We start from the raw sequence: 25,406 nt of genomic DNA, 5'->3' as shown, positions 1-25,406 counted from the left end.
CATGAAATAAATCCTGTTTGTTTGATAAGGAAGCACGCAATCTGTTTAGCATTGTGTGTGAGCCTGGTTTGGTACAGTTCAAAATAAAGCCCCTTTGCCAAATTGCTAGCAACCCAGCAGCTGCCAGTAAACTAGGAGTCAACAAAAGGGAAACCATGAAACCCATTTAATGTGCTCACACTCCCTGCAAATAAGGCCATGTATAGTTCTCGCTATATATTGTAATCGGTACAAAGAACTTATTTCTGGAAAAGCTCATTCTGCATCTTGAGTAGATGAAGCTGAAAGTCACGTTCTAGTCAACCGGCTGTGACTCTATAATCTATATTACAGGAGCTGAGGCCGAGTCCTCAACGAGACTTTAATAAATGCCTTTCTCCCCCCATCGCCCCACTAAGAAGAGGCTAATCATCCCTTTAATATGCTGGATCAACTCATTTCAGGACCGTAGATTGCAGGCAGGAATCAGGATGAAGCTCCCTCATTGCCCCATAGAGGAACAGAAACATGTCCACACAGTGAATAAAGCATTTAGATCTTCCTGCCAAAGGTGCTGCATGTCTCTGGCTGTTGTTGTGGCCTCAGAGTTGTTGAATACATTTGATGTTTGGGTTTTCAGGGATTTTCAGCCTATTAAAGTACAAAAAAAAAACAACTTAATCAAATATAGAGTAGCAGCGAGAGTGAAGTTCTGTTTCAGAATGGCTGTGTATGCTGAGGGAAACGGTGAAAAAGTCAGCTAGTGATATGCCCAGGAAAAAAACAGGAAGCTCAGAATAAACAAAACTAAATGAACAGAAAGTAACCTGCGCATTTACTAGACCTGTGAACTTTAACCGTGAAAGAAATGAGTCAGTTGTTTAACATCCCGCCCCACTTGCCGCTTGCCTGTGGCCCAAATTTGCCCTTTCATTATTGGTGGAGTTGCTGATAGAGGAAAGATGAGCTGCTGCAGGCAGAGTCGAGGCAGTGGAGAGTAGAGGTGAGGTGCTGGTAATGTTGAAAGCCCACAGAGAGGCGGACCATAAAAGACAGAGGCGCCTCTGCAGGATGAAGGATTAGTCACAGCCAAAGATTTAACTCTGATCTTTTTTCCCATGCTTTGTCCTCGTTTCTTTTTTGCATTCCCTCCCCCCCGTGCACGCTGTTGTCTGTGTAATTGTTCAGTGGCTCGGTTCTGCCTGTAAGTGACATTTGACCGATGGGCTCTGGAATGAATCTTTGGTTTGGCGGTTTTTACCGACAGCGATGCAGAGTGTCCTCTTTCATGATGGTGACCAGCTGTGAGGACAGAACAGTCAGTTTTAGAAGAAGAACACTGAATCGTTTAGATACAAGGATCACACACTCAGCGCGCTGCATGCAAGGCTGTGTTTTCTCTCCATATTTTGCTTAAAAGATAGGCCTGCTTCGTTAATATGTATGACTCATCTGCTCTTTGAACAACGTTTGACCTGCTCACATCCTGAAGTCCCTGCAGACACAGTGAGCTTGGCAGTGACACATCCGTTTGCATTCAGCTGATGATTCAAAGTGAAATTTATAAATGTTCTTTAATATGGAGCTTTTCAAGTGTTGATGAACACTCTTTGTGCAGTAGGGTACCGTTTTGCCATTCAACAAGCACACACACACACACACACACACACACACACACACACACACACACACACACACACACACACACACATTTATACAGTGCATATATGTGCAGACTCTCTATCACACATCAGTCGTACACTGCCCTTGAGCAACAGCTGCCCATAATACTATAACTTTAAAGCCTAGAATATGCATGCGCATGTGCTAGGGCACTGCAAGCAATCACTTGATTGGTGTTTGAACAGGAAAATGGAAAAATGAACTCCTTGTCATTCCCTCTCCCAGTACCTCCATCCCCAATCGCACCACCACAGCTGCTGCGTGCCGGCTCCACTTACCTGATCATCCAGCTCAACACCAACTCTATCCTGGGAGACGGCCCCATCATCAGGAAGGAGATTGAGTACCGCGCCAGTCAGTCTCCGTGGTCGGAGGTGCACGGGGTCAACATGGTCACCTACAAGCTTTGGCACCTCGAGCCGGACACGGAGTACCACATCAGTGTGCTGTTGACCCGGCCCGGAGAGGGAGGAACTGGGCCTCCCGGACCGCCGCTTGTGAGCAGGACCAAGTGTGCAGGTGAGCTCATAGATCTCAGCACAAAGTTGTATTCAGAGCAGCTAGAGAGGGATTTTATCGACTTTGGCTCTTTAATGTTTTAAATGGACTGCATCACCTCATTCATACACTGGGCCATTTGGGGTTCAGTGTCTTCCAAGAGAACATCTTAGCATGGTAACGGGAAGAGCCAGTGATCTAACCAAATACCTTCTGTCTAGTGGACGACCCACTCTACCTCCTGATCCTATAGAAGCCTGTTGAGGATGACAATATTAAATACTTTACAAGAAAAGAGATGATCCCTCCTCACATCTTGGGACACCTCCAATTCATCTTGAAACCCCCTGAAGGGTCCCAACCCCTTGGTTAATTTCCCTAACATAGCGTCAAGGTTCAGTTTAGGTTTAAGCTAATGTCAACTACACTGCCATTCACACAGCAAGAGCAGTGCATTTAGATTTTTGAATCAAAACATGAAAATGCTTTTGCTCCAGCGATACACTGGCCAGCTGCTACTGCTGCTGCTTCTGCTGCATTTCAAGCTGAAAGCACATCTTCCACTCCTCAGCTCTTATCCATTTGTTATTCTTGACATGAATGATAGAGACTGCTTTATCACTTGCATCTTCTCATGGCCAGAAATTTGCATCCATATGGATCTTGTTGCATGTCGTCCTGTTTATAGAGATAACTGTTTAGTATTTCCCATTTAGGGATTTGTGTTTGTCTTACCAGGAATGAGAGTGTGTTTTTTTTTTTTATTGGAAAAGGACATTACTCTGAAAGGACCCATTATGCAACGTGTAAAGCGCCTCAGGGAATCACAGCAGCCACTGTTTAGGTGATGCATGTCCCAGAGCCTGAAAAGGGGAATAGATTGGGTTGAACACCTGGCTATTGGGTCGAATCCACAAGCAATGGGCAGGAGGCTGCTCTGTGATTTTCTAAATTGCATTGACTTACACATGTAATCTAGAGCATATTAATACAAATAAAAATGTCCTCTTTACATTCAATGGAGTCGTTTCATGACAGATCCTGACTTCAAAGTACTGATGCTACACAGACACACACCAGTCTTTGACACATCTTCATTCTTTCATTATGAGGCTGCATCTGTCACGGTAATCTGCTAAAACTCAAACAGAAGAGGAACAAATTCCGACTAAGTTGCTGTGTGACATTATCTAAGAAGAAAAAACACATTCGCTAACACTGGAGTTCTCTGAAGCTGCGGCGAGTGAAAAGGAGACTTTTCTTCGCTGCGTGCATGGTAACACTGGCTTGACGGTTATTTTAAAGATAACAGCTGGCTGACTTGAGTAGCTATAGCCTGGAGCGGGCTTCCTTGGTATCTACTGGAGAAGAGAGACATTTTATATGGCAAGTACAATAAATGGTCTAGAATTTGTGGGTTAGAGTGGTGAAGACATATTGATCACAGATCTACACTGTAAAGGTTTGGAAAACACATTGAGGGACATGGGTACTGAATATATATAATTTATGTTTATTAATTTGTACAGAATGTTTACATGATTTATGTATATTCAGTACCCACATGGCTTTTACAATGATATAATAAATAATTAATTATTTATCCGCCAACCATTTGGGGGTGTGTCTATAAAATGTTAGAGAATAGTGAAAATGCCAAATTCCAATATCCTAGTGTAACATCTTAAAATGTCCAACACAGAGGAGGTTCATTTTACCTTTATTTTTTATTTTTATATAAACAAAAAAAGCAGTACATCTTTGTATTTAACAACCTGGAAATGTTTAATTTTTAATTAAAAAAACTAATGGTTATCAATACAATTCTCAACTTAACAAATTAAATAATAGATTTATTGTTTTGGATATATATTAGTATTTGTTTTTTGTTTCTGTTTTCTGCTTTTACAGATTATATAGGTGGTTATTGTGTCTTTGGTCCAACGTTCATGTGAAGGTTTTCTTCACATTAGTTTGAACATTTTGTTCTGTCTGCACATGTCTCCTCCGTCATCCGTCACAGTGCAGAGTCAGAACACCCAGGGAGGAGAGCAGGACACCAGCCGGCCGACCCCCGATGCTCACTGGGTTAAAACTCAGTATACATGCGCACATATAGAACCCAACAAGAACTCTTACAATAGAGATGCATGACATTACTGCTGCCTTCATCTGCAATGTGAGTATCACGGGCACAACAAAATGGAGAGCTTTGTGTTACCCAACGGCAGTCTGTGGATTTGTGTCTTCCATGGTCATCACTCTTTTTCTATGCCCACCGGTCTCTTCCTGCCACACACCATCCCTCACACATCTCCCCACCCCGCTCCACTAGAGCCTTGCTGCCCCCCCCCACACACACACACACAAAAACACACACACAAACACATACATACACACACACACACACACACACACCCCTCTCCAATGACATATTAAAGCTACTCTCCTCTCCCAACAGCCAAAGACACCCCTCATTCATCAGGCACCCTGAGTGAGCTCAAAGCCCTCTCTCCCCCGATCTCTACACAACCCCTCTCAACTCTAGAGACACAAGAAATTCACAATAAATAAATAAAAAAAGCAGGAGGGCGAGAAGAAGAGTAGGGTGAGGCAGGGAAGGCTGTGGTGTGTCTCTGTGTGTGTATGTTTGTGTGTGTGGGTGTGTGTTGGGGGGGTAGTTTTTCAAAGTGAGAAACTGAAACGGTGAAAACGAGGCGAGTGGATGTGCGAGAGGTGAAGCGAGAGAGGACTCGCAACATACGGAAATTGCTTTCACAGTCGCACGTATCAGTGTTTCAGAAAGTCACCAAACTCTTTAATAACGTATTTACATTTCAACCACTGTTACATTAGCTTGTTCAGCCATGTGGGGGATAAATCATATTACTGTGTTTGCTGAGCGGGGGCATTTAGATGTAGTACAAGCTCAATACAGAGGAAATATAGGTGGAATTATTTTTTCCAGTTTTGTTGTGTCTTTATTTCTCATTTGTGGCGCCAAATTAATGAGAAAGTAATGTTTGATTTATTGGGCCGGGCTGTCTTTTACACTGAGCTGCATCCTCCACCTGGCGTTTATCGCCTTCGTGAACCTCCAGGAGAGTCTATTCACCACCTTGTTCCCAGAGCTCCTCCTGACCCAACCTACAAACCATCTGGCCTACACCACTCCCACTGACCCTGCATTCCAACACTGAGTCCTGGCCACCCTCCCCATCGCTGTTGGCCTTATTAGGCGTAAGCACAAGAAAATAGACGGTGGCTTGTCGTGGTGATTTCACGGAGGAGGTATTTATCCAGCGGAACAGAAGGGATATTTGGATCCTCTTTATATTTAGCGGGAAAGTGAATTTCCCCACCAAAAGCTGTGTCCGGCCACTGTGACTAATCTCAGTCTTCCATGGTAATGCTGAATATTCCCAATCCCTAACAAACACGGTGGCCAGCCCAACTCCACCGTACACGTTTGCATCATCGCCGCGCCGAGCTGTCCTCATGCGGGTGCTGTAAAGCTAATGGCCGTGAATGTGAACATGGTCTCCGCCTGGCTCTGATGGCCATCCAGGTGTGCTTGATGAGCCATTGCTGTGATTATCAGCACGGTGCATTAACACAGCTTGAAGCTTCTCAAGTAAATCACGGAGGAGAGGCGAGCATTTGTACTGCAGGTGGTCCCCGAACTACGTTAATGGGCTTCCACCTGCTGCTGGGTCAAGGAACCTTCTGGCAGGCCCCGGCCCGCGAAGCTCTCAGTCTGCTATAGGGAGCCAGCACTGAAGCCCGACTAAAATTAGGCACATTAGGAAGACAAGTGTTATGCCTTTCTTGGCATGTCGTTCATCATGTCCTCCATTTGGAGCCAGAATTCCCTATTTGTGCACATTTGGGCTGTTTGGATTTATGTGCTCTTGTGTGTTTTTGCTTGCACATGGATAAGAGCCTGGATGTCTGTATAAAGAATTTCCTCCCGTCTGACACAGTCAGTTCTTATCCCTCCACGGATGAAGCTCGGCTCCATCCTGCTGCTGTCCAATGTCACAGTTTTCGCAGAGATAATAAACCAGAACCTGTCACATCCACTCTGACTTCCAGTCTCCAAGGATCAACATGGTGCTCTGGGCTTTTGGCCATGTTTGGGCGGCTGCAGTTTTCATGCTGCAGGGTGCCAGAGAATGGGTGCCCATGGCACACGGACAAATAAGACGAGGCAAGGGGAAGGGACTGGCACAAATGTCCACTTTGAGAAAACCTACAATGAGCACACTGTGGCCTCTTTGGCTTTGCTTTCATTAACTCAGCAGTTAAATGCCTCTCTGTATTTAGCTCCCAGACTGTGCAGACTATCAATTGCACCATTAAGACAATCCTCAGTTACACTGAACAATGGAACATTAATATTTCTTGCTGGGTGCAGTCTACTACTTTGCGATTACGGAGCCCACCCATTTATCTGCAGTCACATTACTCTGGATGAGGTTCAGATTAATGCTCTGCTCATATTTCCATCTTGTGTGAGATGCTAGACAGCAAATGAAAAGAGAAGGCTGGTGACGGCAGAGGCCTTCAGCATAGACGGGAAGTGTCATAAAATTTTACTTGAAAAATAATTGCTCTACCGCAGGCAGTAATAAATGCATAAGAAATTGGGCATAGGGCTGTAATGTCTGATAATGTTAGCATGTTTAAATTTATGCGTGTGTGAACATGCTCACATAAAAGAGAGAAAGAGAAAGAGATGGTAGCGGGGAGTTATATAGAGATATGGCTGAATAATCGTATTATATGTAGCAAATGTGCATATCTTTGTTTTTATGTGTCCTTTCACATCTACAAAGCACCTTTCAAATCCATTTTCTTAGATAACTCTTGTTTTAGTGCATTAGCTCCTGCACAGTGATGCATTAGCCACATTATTGAAGTTCCCTTCACTAATCTGTGCTGCGGCGAGAATCCCACTGAGTCAGTGAAGGAATGAAGACCTTGGCCAGTAACCTCAAGCTCCACTGATCCCTCTCTGTACCCCGTATCGCTGCTGTCATACCTTGCCTCCCCGGCCCATTACTCAACACACCCTCTCAACGAAAAAATCCATACAATACATTATGTAGCATATTGCTTGACAAAAAGGCATTGATTGTGTTATGGCCACCGATTAATGCCTTCATTGATACGGAGGATGTCCTTGGCTTAACTGATCCTCTCCTCAGTTTCAGACGTCCTCCTGAACAGTGGCTGGTCTGTGCCTCTGCGCATAGAGGCTCTCTGTGTCTCTCAGCCGGCCATAACAGTTGAGGAGGATATCAAACACAGGGTTGTTGCTCTTTTTACCCTGCGTCACAGAAAGTCAGGGTTAACCCGGCACTGACCAGAATTAACGTGGTGCCTTCTATAAATATGCGCCAGGCCATCGCGATGACCCAGCTGTAAATGTGACCAGCGGAAGTGGATGCCCTTGTATGACTCTGGCATTTTTTCTGTGTGGAATGGACCTCGGGAGGAAGGAAGTATAACTACTGGATGGCCAATTTGCTTTCCGACATGGAGGCGGGGACCGGTGGGAGCATGATAGCAACCCGCAGCCTGTCCGATTAATTAGCGCAATTGGCATGAGTTCCTGCTCTGCCATGGGGAGGTGGGAGTGTTGTCCTGGCAGCGAACAGTTGAGATGGGGCAGTACGGCCGCACGTGGGAGGGAAACAAGTGAAAAACTGCCAGGGTTGTCCTGGGACTTCGGTTACACTCTAATTTGCTGGGTGTTCCGTCTAAAATCACATTTTTGACAATAAAACCAAGTTACCACTGTTTTCATTCTCTAAAATGGATTATTTTGCCTCCAGGACTTTACTTGTTTGTGTTTCATTTCTGCTTCAGTTATTAGAAATGTTTTTCTTTGTTTTTCTCCTTCAATCTTTCCTACTCCCTCCTCAGAGCCCATGCGTGCACTGCGGGGCCTCTCAACCACCGATCTCCAGTCCAGGCAGTTGTCCCTGCAGTGGGAGAATTTGGCGTTCAACCTGACACGCTGCCACACCTACTCAGTGTCCCTGTGCTACCGCTACACGACGGCGGGAGGTGGTGGCGGCCACAACACCACCGTGCGCGAGTGTCTGGCAGTGGAACACAATGCCTCGCGCTTCACGCTGCGTGATCTGCCACCCTACCACGGCATCCATGTCCGCCTGTCACTGGCCAATCCGGAGGGGAAGAAGGAGGGAAGAGAGGTCACCTTCCAGACCGAGGAGGACAGTAAGTCCCACTGGAAGATACCGAATAAACCCAACATATATTTGGTTTTCTGAAACAGTGCAGCGTGTTTATAAGTACATGTTATCAAGCTCTGTATTTAAGCTCTGTACCATTTTATGCTGCTTTATTCTTCAAATTCCCAATATTATATATATTGTATTTTGTCTCAACTAAAATTATGACACCTATAATGATATGTCTAGTTACTTTTGTAATTAAGATTTTATATAATAATAATAATTCATTGTATTTACAGAGATGTTTCTAAATCCTCAAAGACGCTTTAAACATAGTAACTGATAAAATAAGGAAACAATCAATATACTCTTTAGAACAAGGATAATAAGAATGAGGTATACTAATACTAATTGAAACACAATATAAAGCATGGGGTGGTTTTAGCTGGAATGTAATAAGATCATGGGACATTGCTGAAGATTAAACCCAAACTTTTTGGCTTGTGACCCCTTATTAAAAGAACAGTGTTTACTTTAGGCCCCTTGTCAGATGTCCACAAACTGTGAGCTGTTCCGGCAGAGTGATTCCCCCTCTAAACTTCTCAGATGGTTCATTTACATAATTGGCCCAAAGAGGTAAAACTCTGCATGCAATATTCTGAAAAAAACAAAACAAGACTTTGAGTTTAATCCTAAAAACTCCCAATTAATCATTTCACAACCCTTCAAATGTATCTTTGACCCTACACTACTCTACATCAAAACCCTGTTCAAGCAGTGATACAGCAGTTTTGATATTATATTATCTTCATTTAATAATTAATTACTATGAAGATTAATGTCATAGTCGCAATTATTCTTTTCTGAAATGCTTTTTGATGATAGCACGTCTTCAGATTTGAAATGCATGAATTTGACTCTTTAGGTCATTTGAACATTTAAGTATTTGTAATTTAACTTAAGTAAAGGATCTGAATATAGCTGCCCTCCGGCTTCATGTGCACTCTCTTTCAACTCTTCCTGCACAGAGAAAGAGAGAGAATTGTCATATTTAAAAGTGTGCTCTCAGGGATTACTTCCATGTACCAGAATACCTCAAATTATTGAACTATTCCTGTAGGCAATGTCAGAAAAGAGATTATTCCGACCTGAGCTTTCCCAGATTCAGACCGATATTGTGACATTATCTTGTTTTGTGATGTTTTTAAGCTTCTGGTTTCAGTCAACATAAATCCACTGTATCATTAGTGGTTCAAATATCAATAACCACACACACCTCTGCTGGCTACTTTGACTTCTCCAAACACATCAATACAGAGAGGATGACCCTCTGACTGAGGCCGAATCAGCATCACAAAAGATCCATTTCATTTTCAGAAGGGGAAATCATTATATCTGAGACTCCAGCAACCCTGAGATAGGATTTGGTGCTTATTTCTTATCTGCTATTATTCCTTTGTGCCGTAGACAAGGTGTGGACAGCGGCTTCGGGAGAAATCAATTCTGCAATGAAAAAATATCTAAACAAACAAGAATTTGACAGAAATAGATATATACTAAGAATGATACAAAAAACATTTTTCTGAAGTGATAATAGATGGAATAAAGAAATATATACTTATAGTACATTTTTTGCCGAAAGCCTTAATAAGCAACTATGTCCTACAGACTCACTCTATTCAAAAATAATGGTCGACTCAGCTGTTTGGACTCCTGCTTTAGCCTCAGGCCTGAATCTCACATAACAGTCTCCCTCAGTGCAGCGCTTAGACAGACTGTGGGGACTGGACTGTTAACTCAGTGTACAGTTGAATTTCAGATGCTCAGTGTAGGAGGATTCCCTGACAGCGGAATGATACAAAATCATAATATCCTTTTCAGATATTTCTGCCTCTTATGGCTGTATTGTGGTTACATAATTGATGCAGTTTATAAATTAACTGTGTTCTTATCTGATGTCCTCAGCCTGCTGCTCTCCGGCTGTCTGAGCGGCTCATGTGGTGCATTGTTCTGAGCCGCTGTGACATTCACTTCTGTGATATTGACAGCAGAGTCTCCCCGTGGGATTAGCACTTGAAATTTCCCAGACAAATGTTTGTTCTGACATTTTTTTTTTCAGTTCCCGGAGGCATAGCACCGGAGTCGCTCACCTTCACCCCACTGGATGACATGATCTTCCTCAAGTGGGAGGAGCCTGTGGAGCCCAACGGCCTCATTACACAATACGAGGTGAGTCAAGAGAGACACTCTCACTGAATTTCTCTGTCCTGTCACTTACTGTGATTCCAATCATGCACAGAACTCTGGACTTTATCCTGATATGATCCAGAAAGGCTGCTTGTGAGAGCCAAATCTCAGCACCATATTAAAATATCCGGAGAATGTCCAAATGAGGCGATGTGAGAGCAGGATAGTCTCTGAGGAATTCACAGCGAGCGGTGGGCATGTCAATGATGCTTTCGAACATGCGATTGATTCAAAAACCGAGAAAACTAAAAGAATACAAACATCTTGTAAGTGTCTGAATCAGACATGGTCCTGCTGCTTTCTTCATATGTGAAAGGCAAAGTGCTGAGAATGTCCAGACCGAATTTTCGAGAAATTTTCTCTTCATGACTTAAAACGGCTTTAGAAAAGGATTGGTGATTGTAGGACAAGATGGGAAACCATCTGGTTCAGATGATGCGTGCATTGCAGTAACAGTTAACTCGAACACAGAGTTAACTTTAAGATTGAAAGTCCATTCTTCACCGTGGAGGCAGTAGTTGATAGAGAAGAATTTCCCGACAAGGTCCAATGAGCAGCTGTTCCCGAGCTCTCTGTCATATCGCACAGTTTTCCTGTGCAGATAAAAATTGACCGGTTGTCACTGTATTGACCTTTTGTGAGCCCCGCTCCCCCTCGGTGACTGTCACCACACCTGTCAGGGTTCCTCTCACACGAGACATCAGCAGTCTACAAAGACCAACTGTGGCAGATTTACCACTTACACTCAAACCATTAGAAGCAATGGGACCTTGAATATAGACAAAGACAGAAGCGTTATCATAATTCCTGACCGGCTGAAGTGACATCACTAGCTGATGATCAATACGGCACAAATTAAGAATTAAACAATATTGTTCTTGTATAAACGAGCACTGATCAGAAGATAAGTAAAACAATTTAATGAATTATTTGATCAAAAATAACCAACTTTAATGTTTGAGGGGAAAAAGGTTTGATTTTGCTCATATTCATATGTATCACTTTTAATGTTAAAATAGAAAAAGATGAAGATACATTACATTCTTAATTGCAGTGATTGTCTGGACTGTTGAGCAGAGAAGCTAACGTGAGTGTAAACCTACACCTTGTCCGTGGAGACCCCTCGAGAAACACTGGGTTCTACTAAAGCTCTGCAGCAGAGCCACACACTGTTAAATCCATTCCTTGCCCTTGTGCTTTTTGGATAGTTTGACAGGCCCGACATACTGTATCTTTCAAGGAGTTAAATGCCTGCACAGTATAGGGCAATGGGGGTCTAACACTTACCTGTCGAAGTTCAAATTTCACATTTTCCAAGAAAAAAATATTTTATAAAAATACACCTTCTCTTCTATATGAACAAAAGCAGCAGAGTTAGTTTATACGCTTTCTCCGACCTTGTGCATATGGCCTAGCACTTATCCCTGGTCCTGTCCAGTTTAAATAGAGGCCAGTGCCATCATTAAAAAGTCACTTGCACGTGTTGCATTGTAAGCCCTCCATTTAGAGGATAATGATTTTTATTTACTGTATGCTCTGCCGGTGGTTAGATATCAATATGCCTGTCTACCTATTCTCAAGCATTTTTTCCTTCGCTGCCCTTGCAATGTCGCCTCAAGGCTATTTTTAAATAGGATTAGTGGTTTGACATATAAAGTGAGGGTTGCACAGGGTTTTTTAGTATGTTGATCTCCCCTGTCTGACTGTAAAAGCTTCATACAGAGCTGCAGAAATCCTTGTCATTTCTCTCAGATTAAACCAATGACCACTGCCTGAGCTTATCGAGCACCGTGCTGTCCTGCGAGTGCTCACCGCTCGGTGCGCACTCAGGCTTCTTAAACATCTGCCTTTGTAGAGAGAGCACAGAGGTCTGCATGTGTTTAGTCACTGGAAGGCTCATAATGCTCTCTTCACGCTCAGGGGGCGCGAGCAGGCATTTAACTCCTTGAAATCAGGGCGGCCTTTGGTTTGGCCTGAGTGGCAACCTTAGCGGGTGCATGCGTGTTTACTAGAGGCATCGCTAGCGTGTGTGCTCATTCCTTCAGTGAAGTGAATCTCTTCCGGCTTTAATGTACTGTATAGGCCAATATGCTCACCCGCGTCTGATTGCAGCAAGGTCATCTGCTTTCGCTCTCCACTGCATGGCACTCTCATAGAAATTCCGATGAGAGCGTCATGCAGGCAAGGCAAATCACCTCTTGAGAAACAGGCAAGGATTTCACATTTTAAAGGACACTCATGCACATCAAACCCAACACTTAAAAGTATTGATTCAAACACTTGAATACACATGTTCACTCTCTGGTGTCCTTGATCTGTGACTTTTTATAATGAATCAATTAGTCGGAAAATAATTTGCCACTCACAGTAGGTTTTGAAAATCCCGAGGTGTGACTTTGATTCAACAGTGTCAATGCCAATTGACTTGGTCCAAAACTATAAATCCACATGAGCAATTAAGCACACCGATTTAGAGAATCAAATTAATTTCTGAGTGTAGTGAATCATCTCCAGGTTACTACTTAAGTCAGAGCCATGATTGTTGATCAGTTTAAAACTGAAAACACAAAATCTGAGCTAATGATACTCAGATTTGACTCAGATTTTCTCTCTCTTTCCGTCCCAACAGATCAGTTACCAAAGCATTGAGTCGTCTGATCCAGGCATCAACGTCCCAGGACCTCGGAGAACAGTGTCCAAGATGAAGAATGAGACCTACCACATGTTCTCCAACCTCCACCCTGGAACCACTTACCTAATCTCCGTTCGAGCTCGCACGGCCAAGGGCTTCGGCCAGACCGCCCTGACTGAAATCACCACTAACATCTCAGGTACAAGCACCGCTGACTAACTGAGTGAGGGGTGCGGGTAAAAGCCTCTGTTACAAATCATGAAACAGAAATGGAAACGTGGAGCCTCTCTGTGCCTTCACTGATGCGGCGTGCAGCTACAACACAGGCTTCACCCTCCGCGTGCTATAATTAGGATCTGGATTTTTTTCTCTCTCTTGACCTTGGTATCTTTCCCCTATCTCCCACTCTGAGGCAAACCTACTGCTCTCAGAGTGTAAGAACTGTTTTTCCATTGCCTCTCCAAAATAGTGACACACTGTCATCTCTCTGTTCTCGAGACATAAATTAACTCGTAGGAAGCAGAGGAGCGGCACAGAGGGGAAGCCGCTGTGCGTTGTGTATAAAGGAAGATGCAGTACATCCTCGGGACCACAATGTCACCTCTGAGAGTCTCCAAGCTTATTACTGGTGATAGAAACCCAGCTTTTGTGTTGCCATTTCCTTTTAATGATGCATTTGTGCTTGTTAAGGGACGGGATTACACCTCTAAGGAGCACACAACCCGGCCACTCCCACCCTGCCTCGCTCGCACATTTACCCTCTCGCTGCTCCTTCTGGCCCCCTACCTTTGTTTGGAGAGTTTTCTTAATTACAGATTTAGTGCGCAATCACTGCTGACTGGCTGTATGTCAGTCGAAGTGCTGGCACAGAGTCAGACCGCAGATTGAGTCCAAAAGTCTTTGTAGATCATCCTCAACCTCCGCCACTGGCCCACGGTGCAGAACATTCACTTACACTGAGCGTCTCTCAAATCTGCACTGACAGCCAGCAAACACTGAACACCTTCAACAGCCACTATACTGTCAGCATCTTAAAGCAATACCCCGCGCAGTGCGTCCATCCACACACATTTCCTCACATACACACAAATATGCATATAGATGTGTTCAACACCGTGGCCGATACACAATTATCCTTCAAACAGACTCTATCTGGCAGCAGGCATCAAACCCACTTTTAGGTCTGCAAACCACAACAGACCTTTAATGTCAACAAACGCACGTTCAGGTTTCCTTAATGCCACACCTTGATTGATGTCAGCTCTTTTTTGCTGCAGTATTAGCGAACCGTTTTTAAAAATATGATAATCATCGATTTCCTCATGAATAGTTTGCTCTCCTTCCCCTCACTAATTGACCAGTGGTATAAGCAGAGAAGTGTGCTGCCACATCTCTGGGGAGGAGCACAGCTTTAGCTAAATCCTTTCAAATGAGAAGCCCGTTCAATTTAGCCCCAATTCCATGACTTTTAATTGGACCTGTATCCAAGACAACTAGGATGGAGAATTCCAACAGTGTGCTGAATATGAGGATATGGGCAGTGGGTATATTAGCACTGTTAGCCGTTTATGTGGGGAAGGAAGGGACAGCTCCTTGCTTAAATGAAATGGTCCGTCAGGTTCATGAGACATTGAGGGTGTGAACTTTTATATGGAAGGAGGAAGCGGGAGACAATTTAAACTAAATTAAGGAGGTTTAAAATAGCACTAGGCAAAAGCCACATGCACATTTGTTTGTGTGAATGTGGCTTAATTATTCAAGGTTTTTCTTGGTGTCCTCAGCTCCCACATTTGATTACGGAGACATGCCGTCCCCCTTGAGTGAGACCGAAAGTACAATTACTGTCCTGCTGCGTCCAGCTCAAGGTCGAGGGGCACCTGTCAGGTGAGGAGTACTTCTTAAATCTACACGTCAGATTTTTTTCCTGTATAAAACACAACTTATTAAAGGGGCACACCATGTATCCAGCACATACCAGGTGGTGATTGAAGAAGAAACCGTGAAGAAAGTGAAGAGGGAGATCGGGCTTCAGGAGTGTTTCCCTCTGCCCATGTCTCACGGTGAAGCCCAGGCCCGGGGGACACCCCACTACTACACAGCCGAGCTGCCACCCAGCAGCCTGCCAGAGGCCAGTCCCTTCACTGTGGGCGACAATCACACTTACAACGGCTACTGGAACAGCCCTCTGGATCCGCGCAAGAGCTACCTCGTCTACTTCCAAGCTATGAGCAACTTCAGAGGGGTGAGTGATTGTTGAGTCCCTGACCGTTCTGCTGCAGATCGGCTGCGGACATTTACATTCAGAGTAATTCTGCGCCAGTGTATTTAATGGGTATGTGTATTTGCTAATGCTGTGGGCGACACAGTAGGACAGTTGGCATTGTCTGAGCTCACCACCCTTGAAAGAGTATTTAATGCTGTGAATGGGCTTGTCTGATGGAAATGTATTCAGCTGGCAGTGTAACTACTGTGAAATGATGTATGTTTGTATCTGCTTTGATTCTATGCAAACAAAAGATGTCTGAAACTGAGGATTACTTGCATGTATTATTAACAGCCAGAAAAGCTCTGATTAGCTCGAAGTACTCAGAGGCCACAATATACTTCATTCAATTTTTATTGTCTTTCCTTTATTCTGTTCAATTCACTTTATTAGACGGTCCTTTCATTATTGTAATTTTACATACTGCTCTACACTACCGCTTACTTCTTTCGAATGTAATGTCATGGTTTACATTACTGCATAAAGATAATTAGTTAGCAGGTAAAGTACTTTTGGTGTTAATTTAAACATAGAGATATTATTTTAGTGATGCTGAGTTTGTTACACAGACACCTCTCCAATTATAAAGAAAACTTTCCACTCATTTACAGCGTAATAGAGGTTTGCCATGTTTCCAGTGTATCAAAACTAGCTCTCCTGCCAATGAAGACAGAAAAGCTAAGGCATCACACGGTGCATCTGTAAGAGCAAAAACTCCAGGAACTTCTCCAGATAATATGAGTACCAGGTCTGGTCATATCTCCCCACTGCAGATAACAGAGTGTTTCAAAAAGAGCCGACGAGAATGGTACAAGATTTGGGCAGCTCCAAAACATCCAGCGCAGGGTTTCATCCTGGTGACAGTAGCAGCAGATTTGATCTTTTCCCGGGGAGCATCCTTCACAGTGTGCTGCAGTTGAGATGTAGTCTATGTGAAACCTGAAATAGCAATGAACCATCTGTAATACATATGGATACCGAACGAGTTCTCGAAACTGCAGTGTACCATACTACCTCAGATATTTTCAACTTTAGAGATAGAGATCCCTTTCACATCTTAATCCCTTCCTGAATGACAATTGAGTGAAGGAGACTTGGTGGGAATACAGCACAGACTTAGCAACAGTATCTGTTTCTACTTCTATACTCTAGTAATACTGTGATTCCCAATACAACGCCTTTTGAATATTAGAATCACAATAATAGCGTAAAACATTTCGCAACGCCTATCTGCTTTGTGTCTCTCCAGTTCCTAAACCCTCGGATTAGTTTTCTTCAGATGAAAGATAAAATGATCTTGTTCAATTCTTAAAAAAAATATATTGTGCTTAAAAACAACTGTTTGAAAAAAGATAAAAAATGTTGCCAATCATTCTTAGGTTTATTCTACCAGCTAAAGAGCTACAGAGGCACAACCACTGATTCGGTTCCATTTTGTGACCTTTTCCACTGCTGATTTCAGATTGTACTTAAAGAAATCTTTGAATTTGGTTCATAATGATTACGATGTAATCAACTAATTTAAATGAAATCAGTCAGACTCCATGAAGTGGGCCTCAGTGGTAACTGGAACTGCAATGCTTTGTAACAAGTTGATTGTATGAACTGATATTTAAAAAAAACTGTGATTACGTCGAGGGCTTCGGGGATGGAAAGGTCAGCTTGAGATGCAGAATTCAACTATCAGGTGCAAAGTTAATTTGAAGGTCCGTCCTCCTTGCCTGACTCCTTTCAATGTGTTTCACTCCTTCTTGCTTAACCCAGGGGTGTATATGTCAAAAAGAAGTGGGGCCAACGGACACCCCTGTCTGGTGACTTGATCTTTGGCAAAAAAAACAAGTCTGTGGTGAGGCTTTAAGTATTTGAATCCAAAAGCCACATTTATTTGAATATGTGAATAAATAGTTATATTTCTGTGAGTGTCAAGAGAAAGAATCACCTGCAGAAACACGATCCACTGGACATATAGAGAATGTTAAATAATTTGTGTAAATTACCAGAAGGGTCGCCCTGAGATGAATCCTGACGGATCAGGATAAATAATTGGGTTTGTGACCTTATCAAGCTTCACCCGAGAGCAAACTTGATTCATTCCTCCGGGGATTCTTGGCCTTTGTATGTAAAACTGAAATTATACCTTCTGTCATGCTCTGTGATCATGAGTTCTGTAATGTGTGTAAGCACTTTGCGATAGGGGCTCATTTCTGTGAATACAATTCCGTATGGAACACATATAGGGTTCGATAACTTGAGAAACCACATCTCATTTATGTGATTCAGTTTCTTTCGCTCGTACAGACTGATCAATGTTTTCTTTTTCTTGCCCACGAAAACAATTCTTTCAGTTTCTAATCACTGGACTCCGCGGTGTAGCGCTCTTTGTAGAATTACTTATTAACGTGCAATTGTGATCAGTGATTATGCCGTGAAACGTTTGTCTCTCTGATATACAAGTAGCTCCAACAGATTGACTCTGTTGATTGCAGAGAGCATTTCACCGGCTGTCTCCCATTCATATGATTTTTACCCCAATCTGCTCCAGGTCTGAATCTGTGGTTTAATTGGGGTGTTCTGTTTACAGTGATACGCTCTTCATGTAGAGATTGGTCAAAGAGAATGGCCATGATCAATAGATATAATTTCAGAGATAGACAAATAAACCTATTGTGCTCTTTCTGCAGGCATTGGAGGCAATCATGTCCTCACGAAAGAGACAAAAACTGTCTTTACATTCACGTCTAGATAAAGACATCTATACAAACTATACAAACTTATTGCCAGCTTATCACTTTGGATTCAGTTATCTTTGTATATTTATAATTTTCAAAAATACTTATCATTTGCAGAACAAGGTTAAATGCAGAAAGTGCTGTGATCTGAAATAATGATGTCCTTATATCCACAAGAGGGTTGCATTCTTTATCTATAAATAAGAAATTGATTGTAGAATAGGACTTGTACACTGGGGAGAAGATGAATGCAGCCTTGATAGAGGGATTTTTTGTATCTCCAAGCATCAATAATTGCATTAGGTCTGACGTAAATTCTTCATGCAACAAGCAGACTTATTTAGTGCTCCACATGTGGGTTTTGACCAGTCTAAGAGTGATACACCCTTGGAATATCCTCTTTCTCGCTTTATGGCTCTAAAATGTCACTGAAGATTTCCCTCTTAAATTATAGGAGCAGCTTGTGTCTCCAGTTGTAGTCTCTCACAGAACAACTTAACTAACAGGCCAGAGTTCAACCAGATCAGGAGAAAAATAAAGTATTCCGTCCGAATTCTTCTTTTTTTCATTAGAAACTCTCATTCTTAAAATTCCACCACTAATGCTCTGACTTACCCGCTCTCTACCTCAGATGAGAACGTTTACGGTCTAAAGGGGCTGCATTCTCCAGACCCAGCAGCTCTTTAAGTAAAAGCACCAGATAGAAATGTTCTCCATCCTCCTGTCTCTCCTTCACACCAGTTATACACGGATGACATGGTCGGGACATTGCTTCTTTTGTTCCGAATGACGAACACCCAGTTTCAGATGGATCTCCTCCTGATGCAGGGAGGTAATGACCTCATACATGACCGCTCTCTGCCTCCTCTGAGGAGGTCATACAAACCTCCAACATGGTAACCCTGGGTACCTACTTACTCCTTTGTGTTTTTATATTCCTCCCACTGCTCTTGTCCTTGCCCTCTTGATGTTCTTGGCCTGCGTTTCCACCTTCTTATCATTTCTTAAAGAAACTCAGTTTCTTATGTGCTTCTACCTTGAGCCAATCAAGGAGGTTATGTTTTCACAGATTTGTTGTGGCATGGTTTTGCAATTTGAGTACTGGACGCATTACCACAAAAATTGGTGGAAGGATGCCGTACCCATCAGAGAATAAATCAGAGCGGGGGGCTGATCGATGATCACATTCTCTAACGTTGTAAAAAGGACATTTTGACCAATTTCACAGATTTCCCAGGGAATAATTCATAGCTTGGTCTTGATGGCGGAGGTGAGTGCCATTCTAGTTCTTTATGCAGTTAATTAGTTGAGTATTTAAAGAAACACTGTGCACCAAGGTGACACTAAATAAACTCTGCATTTGTATCAACTTTAGTCTTGGTTTTAGCCAGCAGATGGTGCATTATTTCAAACTTTTGCCCGATCTAAAGTAAACAAAGCACCTCCAGACTCCTGTCACACCCAGAGGACGCCACATTACCTTTCCCAAATTCTATTACAAGAAGGGCTGCTTCCTGGGTGAGGCAATTACTTAAAGATAATTGGGCCCAGGTGCAGATGATCAGAGGCAGAAAGCTGCTGCCTCAATATTCACAGATGGAGGCGATGGAGCTGAGAAATGTTGCCACAGGTTACTCAGCCCCCTGAGATCATTTGCTGGGAATAAATACATGCATGCTATGATCCTGCTCTGTCTGACTTTTTGAGCCATGTCAGTAGAGGTTTCTGTGTGATTAAATCACCCCCTCCATTGGACATCACTGTATGACAAAGTTCCATGAAGGAAGAGCTGGGTGGCTCATCCCCACCAGTAGCATATTTTTCCAGCCCAGTGGAGAAACACACGGAGGGACTGCAGTGTGAGCACTTCACACAACTCGGCAACTAAGCATGGGATTAAATCGGCGGAAGCCTGGCTTTACCGTCGGATGGGATTAGGTTTTGTTTTGCCTGGCAGGCGGCCAGTATCCATGACCCACAATGAGTGGACACAGTGCCAGATCACACAGCCACCACTGTCCCTTGTCAACACTGTTGCTTTTGACCAGGACAGACAGAATCTGTGCATCAGTCCTGCCTCGGTGCTGTGGCTGAAACAATCCAGTGATTCAACAATAGTTTTTGAATTCACACCTGCAAGCACATAATTACAGACACAGTTGATTCTACTGTTAATATTTCAGATACAAGGATTTTGTGGATGCAAAGTTGTTGAAGTGGGTTAGTTGTTTCCTGTTTTTTTAACATATCTCCCACGGAGAAAGACACAGACGAGGAAGTCAAATGTGTTTGTGGTGGTGAGAGCTAACGACAGCGGAGTTAATGCGTCACTTCCTGCCTCTGTCTGCTCATCCTCTCACCTGAGCAATGTGGAGGATTTGATGCTGTTGTGAACGCGTCTGTGCAGAGAACCTCCCGCTGTGTTGTGCATGTGTGAAAGACACACTGCGCGTAAACCAATTCTCCAGATTTCACCCGTAGGTCATGTCTGAAAAGGGCTATAAAGTCAAATTAAGTTATCATCGCAGCTGTTAAACCCACTCACAGACCATGAAATAATCTGACACAGTGGCCTTTCAGCTTCTCTTTATAAATATTATTACCATTACGGTTAAAGTTTTTCTTCTCACAATCTTTTTCGCACTACTCACTTCCAAGTGATAATAAGAGAGTCTATTAAAACCTCAGAGCAGATGTTCAGGTTTAGCTGCGTCACTCTGTGTGGACTGGAAAGCTTCAGCAGTCTCTAAATATGTTCGGTGCTATTTTGTGTTTCCTTTGTATCTTTTCTTCCTGCTCATCCTCCATATGCAATTATGTGTTTTCAAGCCCTTTACGTTTTCAAGCCCTTTACGTTTTAGCGCCATGCTCCTGTGTCACAAAAATGTAGGCTGAAAATAAAGGAGAGAATTTTAGCATTCTAAATTTGATTTAGTATGGAAGTCTAAATCCATTCAGAATATGTACGAAGTGGGGGATATTTTTATAACAGGTTTTATCATACACAGCAGGAGGTAAACACCGATTGCCCATTTCAGAAAAAAACGAAAACTCTTGGAGTAAAAGTGTTTCTTGAAGTGGAAGCTGATCCCTCCTGAGAATGAAACGGCAGAAAAGAGTCAATCAGTATATTTACATACTTACAGAAAGAAAGTATTTTTACTCAAAGGTGGTGATACATTTTTCATGTTTTAAAAAGTAAACTGAGGTGTCAGCCTGATTATCTGTGAGATTTTAATTGTATAGAATATTTCTTCATAGTCTGCTTGGTGTGTTTGTGTTTGTCTACAATGCCTTTGTGTGGATGCATCACTGCACTTACTCCTCGACAGTAGTGGCAGTCTTGGGAGTAATTTGAACAGTATATGGGATCCATAATATTTGGCATTTACCCATGCTAATTATCTGGAGAGCGTCTGTCAGGCCTCCCTAATTACTGTGATGGATCCATCTGAAGAGGTGCTTGAATCACTGTGGATGCAGACTGTAGCTTTTGCCCGGACACAGTGCAGCCATTTATATTTCCCCAACATCCCCCCTCATTGTCACACTCACTCACACACACACACACTGTAAAACCTTGAGCGTGTGCCTTGCTGCGTGCTGGCATTTGTGTCTCGTATTTAAAACTGCCAGGAACCACGAGCCCCTCTGGCATGACTGGCACAGCACAGTCAGACATGTGATGTGTATCCCACAATCTGGAGCTTGCCTATTAGCTCTTGTGCTGAGCCAGCAACATACTGATTCTGATGTGCTCATCATAGACTCTGCAGCCATCCATCATAACACTGTTCTTTTATCATCTACAGTAAATTATTGTAAACGTTCTCTGTCTTCATTTGGTGAAGCAAGTGATGAATGAATGTATAATTTCAAATGCCGCCTATGTAAAATAAACAGCGTCGGGATCTGCTGTTGGACTGCTAATGGACAATGTTTTCCTATAATTGAGTCAATCTCTCAAAAGCTCAAAGCTGCAGTCAGCATTTCTCCAGATACAATAGAAACACAAACGATAATTATAAATATCTCCGCATTACTTTACGATTTGAAGTGCAGTTTTTTTAAAACCCACAATAATGTCTTTATTACATTATCTACAGTATATAAACATGGACTGTATTTAAAGATGGAGGACATGACTGCTCCCCAAAAGTGAAGCCAAAGTGTGTAGCTGCAGTCGAGGTCTCCTTCGTGTCAGCGGATTGGACATTGTCAAGTGTATCGCCCCAGCGACCACTCCATGTTCACTACATTGTAGACTCTCCTCCAAATGTGCAATATTCTTGCATATTGTCCATTTTTATTAACTTAAGTCAGGAAAAGAATATCATTCATAGGTTGTATATAAAAATAAAAAGTCATGATCATAATCTAATTCATTTTTTAGCCATCATGAGAAATTGTATTTGTTACAACCTTACAGAGAAGCTAGCCTGGCTGTAGACTTTTGTTGTCTGGTAGTCCTGTGGAAAAAAAGAGTACATTTAATTGAGTTTTGTTATTTTTCCCAACAGTAGAAAGAAAAAGAAACACTCTGAATTACATTAAATGTGTTGTATAAGTACCCTGAACCCCTTGATGTAAAAAAAAGGCCAAACAATAACAATCATTACTCTTTCCTTAAATGTTAGGAGATGCACTGTAAATAACATTTATCTTGGGATGAACCTGATTGCTATACAGGTAACCTTCTTTTTAAGTTCATATAAATAAAAAAAGGCGAAACCTTGGTCAACACTGGGTAAACAGTCTGTCTGACAAACCAAATGTTTGTACGATTAATGTCTGTATTTTCAGATAAAAGCAGCAGTGTTTTTCAGCCCAGAAAGAAATTTAATTTAAAAAAGCTATTTAACTGAAGTTTTAGGAAAGCGTCTTTTGCTCATTTCCGAATGGGTACATTTGCATGATTGTCCCATAATGCCTGAATTAGCATCTGTAAATCTTAATTCGATAAAGCATCTCCCTGAAAGAGGTGGCAGGATGGAATTGGATTACACTCTTCGATCTCATTAGTTCTGTTTGACTAAGGTACTTTTCATAACACTGCGATGCCATCAGCTGAAATTTGAGTAAAATTAATTCCTTTTCATAGTGGTGCATCAGTCTGAAACCCTCCTCTTAATTACGCTCTCTCCCTTTCAACTCTCGTCCTTTCTCCTTCAGCGAGAATCTGTAATCTTCTCGAACACTTCACCACAGTGCTCAGATTTTCAGATAGTTTGTAATCTTATGACAGCAATAGGACTCTCAACTCAGGAGCTTTTTGTCCATTGGTCTGTGTCTCTATCAGGAAATAAATAATGCCTTTTTATAAGAGAAATTATTTCAACACACTCATGTTTGGTAATTCGAGTAAACAGAGGAGCGACAGTAATGTGATTCCAGATGTGGTCAGGAGTGGGGAATAAATATGCTTAGTATTCATTCAGAATGTGTCTTTTGTTAGTGTTTATATGTGTCTGTGTGTGTGTGTGTGTGTGTGTCAGCTCAGTACCTTCCTGCAGACCTCTTTCGTTTTCTCCATTCTTCAAAATATGCAAACAACACTCTCTCCTCTGATGTGTCTGTTTTCTTTCTCTTTCAGGAATCCAGAATAAACTGCATCCGCATCGCTCGCAAAGGTAATTCAACATAAATATCTCTCTGACACTGTGACCTCGGAGGCCTTTTTCCTGCACTGTTCCGAGTGCTTTGCAATCTTGCCAACTTCCTCATTGTTCTCTAAAATTGGAAATTAAGGTCCAAGTGTAATGGAGTGCTTTCCTATAGTCTCTCCATTGTTATTTACCTCCCTGTCAGGTACAAAGGTGGGGGCGGGGGTTATCGGCAAATTTTCTCTGACCGTCGCAGTTGTTTAGCAGTGGGCCTCAAAGAAAAGGGCAACGGGCAGGGAGGGAGGGATTGGAGGTCAGACTTTCATCCTGTTTGTTTGGGGGCAGATGCTGGGACACGATGTATCAAAGGCAGCCTCTCTGTTCTCATCAGCGGCTCAGTAGATGGCTACATCTGAGGGCTTCGACCTCTGTTTGGTCCAGAAGGGTCCTCCAGATAGAAAATTCCAGATGGAGTTACCTCGGCCTATCAGTGCGAGAAAGCCCCCACCTCCCTCTCCTTGCCCTCCTTCTGCAGCTCAGGTCTTAGATACAAAGGGACACGAAAAGGGCAGAGAAATTGACTCTAAGTCCTGGTGGCAGGAGAGCCCCTGTGCCATAGTACACTGTCAGATCATGCTGAATAAAAGTCATGTATTTATAGTTTTCATAGCACCGCTACAGTAAGCAGAGATTCTTGCAAAGTAAATTGACTTGGCGGGGTGTCTTCTTTTTGTGAAGGCCTCTTTCTGTGAGTGAAAAACGAAAGAGATGAGGCTCTCCTCAAGCATAAAGCCAAAAGGCAAGGCCAGCCGTTTCTGCTCAGCGTCTCACTCCATCTGCCCTCACAGACACCCGGTTGGCCATTGATTAATTATGCTTTCTCAGAGCAATGGGCTTTACACTGTGTTTGCCTCTTTTCTTCCACAGTAAGCAAAGAAAGGGGCGCAAAAACAAATGCACATGGAGCTCTAGCGGTTGTGTAATGATTGCATTGTATTGTGTAAGAAAGCAAGATATAAGGGAAGATACTGAAAGGAAGAGGAGAGAAAAATGCACAGTGGAAAATATAATGAGTCAAAAACTAAAATATTACGTCATCCACATGCAGGGATGAATAATACAGGGGGAAATAAAACCTCTAAAAAGGTAAATTCATAGGGAAAAATGTTCGGGTGATATCCAATTTCAAGGTGCAAAGGGTCAGAGGAGTTTCTTGTTGCTGCTTGAGAACCCTGTGATCCTTCTACCATTACCGTAGCCTCTGCATCATCGCTTCCTAAGCCGTTATTATAACGCAGACCATCACAAGTAAAGTGGAGGCAAATGATTCTGGCTTGGATAACAAAGCTGGAGATTACATTTCAACTTCCAGGTGACAGTTTAATTAAGGATCCTCTGGCAGGCTCAACACAATAGTCTTCCATTTCTCCTCCTCTAAGTGCCAATTTCCACCATCAGGGCAGCTGGCAGGTGCATGGAATCATGTGGAAATCTATTTCATGCTTGTGTTTTACTCGGTAGAAAATGCTGTGGTTAAATGTGGCAAAACCGCCTTATCTGTCCAGC

General features: G+C 42.7%; 1 protein-coding gene across 5 annotated transcripts in view; it reads left to right on the top strand.

Moving 5' to 3' along the window:
- The window catches only part of ptprub (protein tyrosine phosphatase receptor type Ub), a 149,598-nt gene that overhangs the window by 91,626 nt on the left and 32,566 nt on the right, over positions 1-25,406 (top strand). For all 5 annotated transcript variants that reach the window (XM_062399095.1, XM_062399094.1, XM_062399093.1 and 2 more), the window contains exons 7-13: positions 1,888-2,181; positions 8,092-8,409; positions 10,486-10,595; positions 13,243-13,444; positions 15,027-15,129; positions 15,214-15,487; positions 23,831-23,867. In XM_062399095.1, the coding sequence (XP_062255079.1) occupies positions 1,888-2,181; positions 8,092-8,409; positions 10,486-10,595; positions 13,243-13,444; positions 15,027-15,129; positions 15,214-15,487; positions 23,831-23,867 (1,338 nt within the window). The remainder of the gene's footprint in view (positions 1-1,887; positions 2,182-8,091; positions 8,410-10,485; positions 10,596-13,242; positions 13,445-15,026; positions 15,130-15,213; positions 15,488-23,830; positions 23,868-25,406) is intronic.

Source organism: Platichthys flesus, chromosome 11 (genome assembly GCF_949316205.1).
Source record: "Platichthys flesus chromosome 11, fPlaFle2.1, whole genome shotgun sequence".
Classification (NCBI taxonomy): domain Eukaryota; kingdom Metazoa; phylum Chordata; class Actinopteri; order Pleuronectiformes; family Pleuronectidae; genus Platichthys; species Platichthys flesus.
This window is presented reverse-complemented; position numbering and strand designations above follow the sequence as displayed.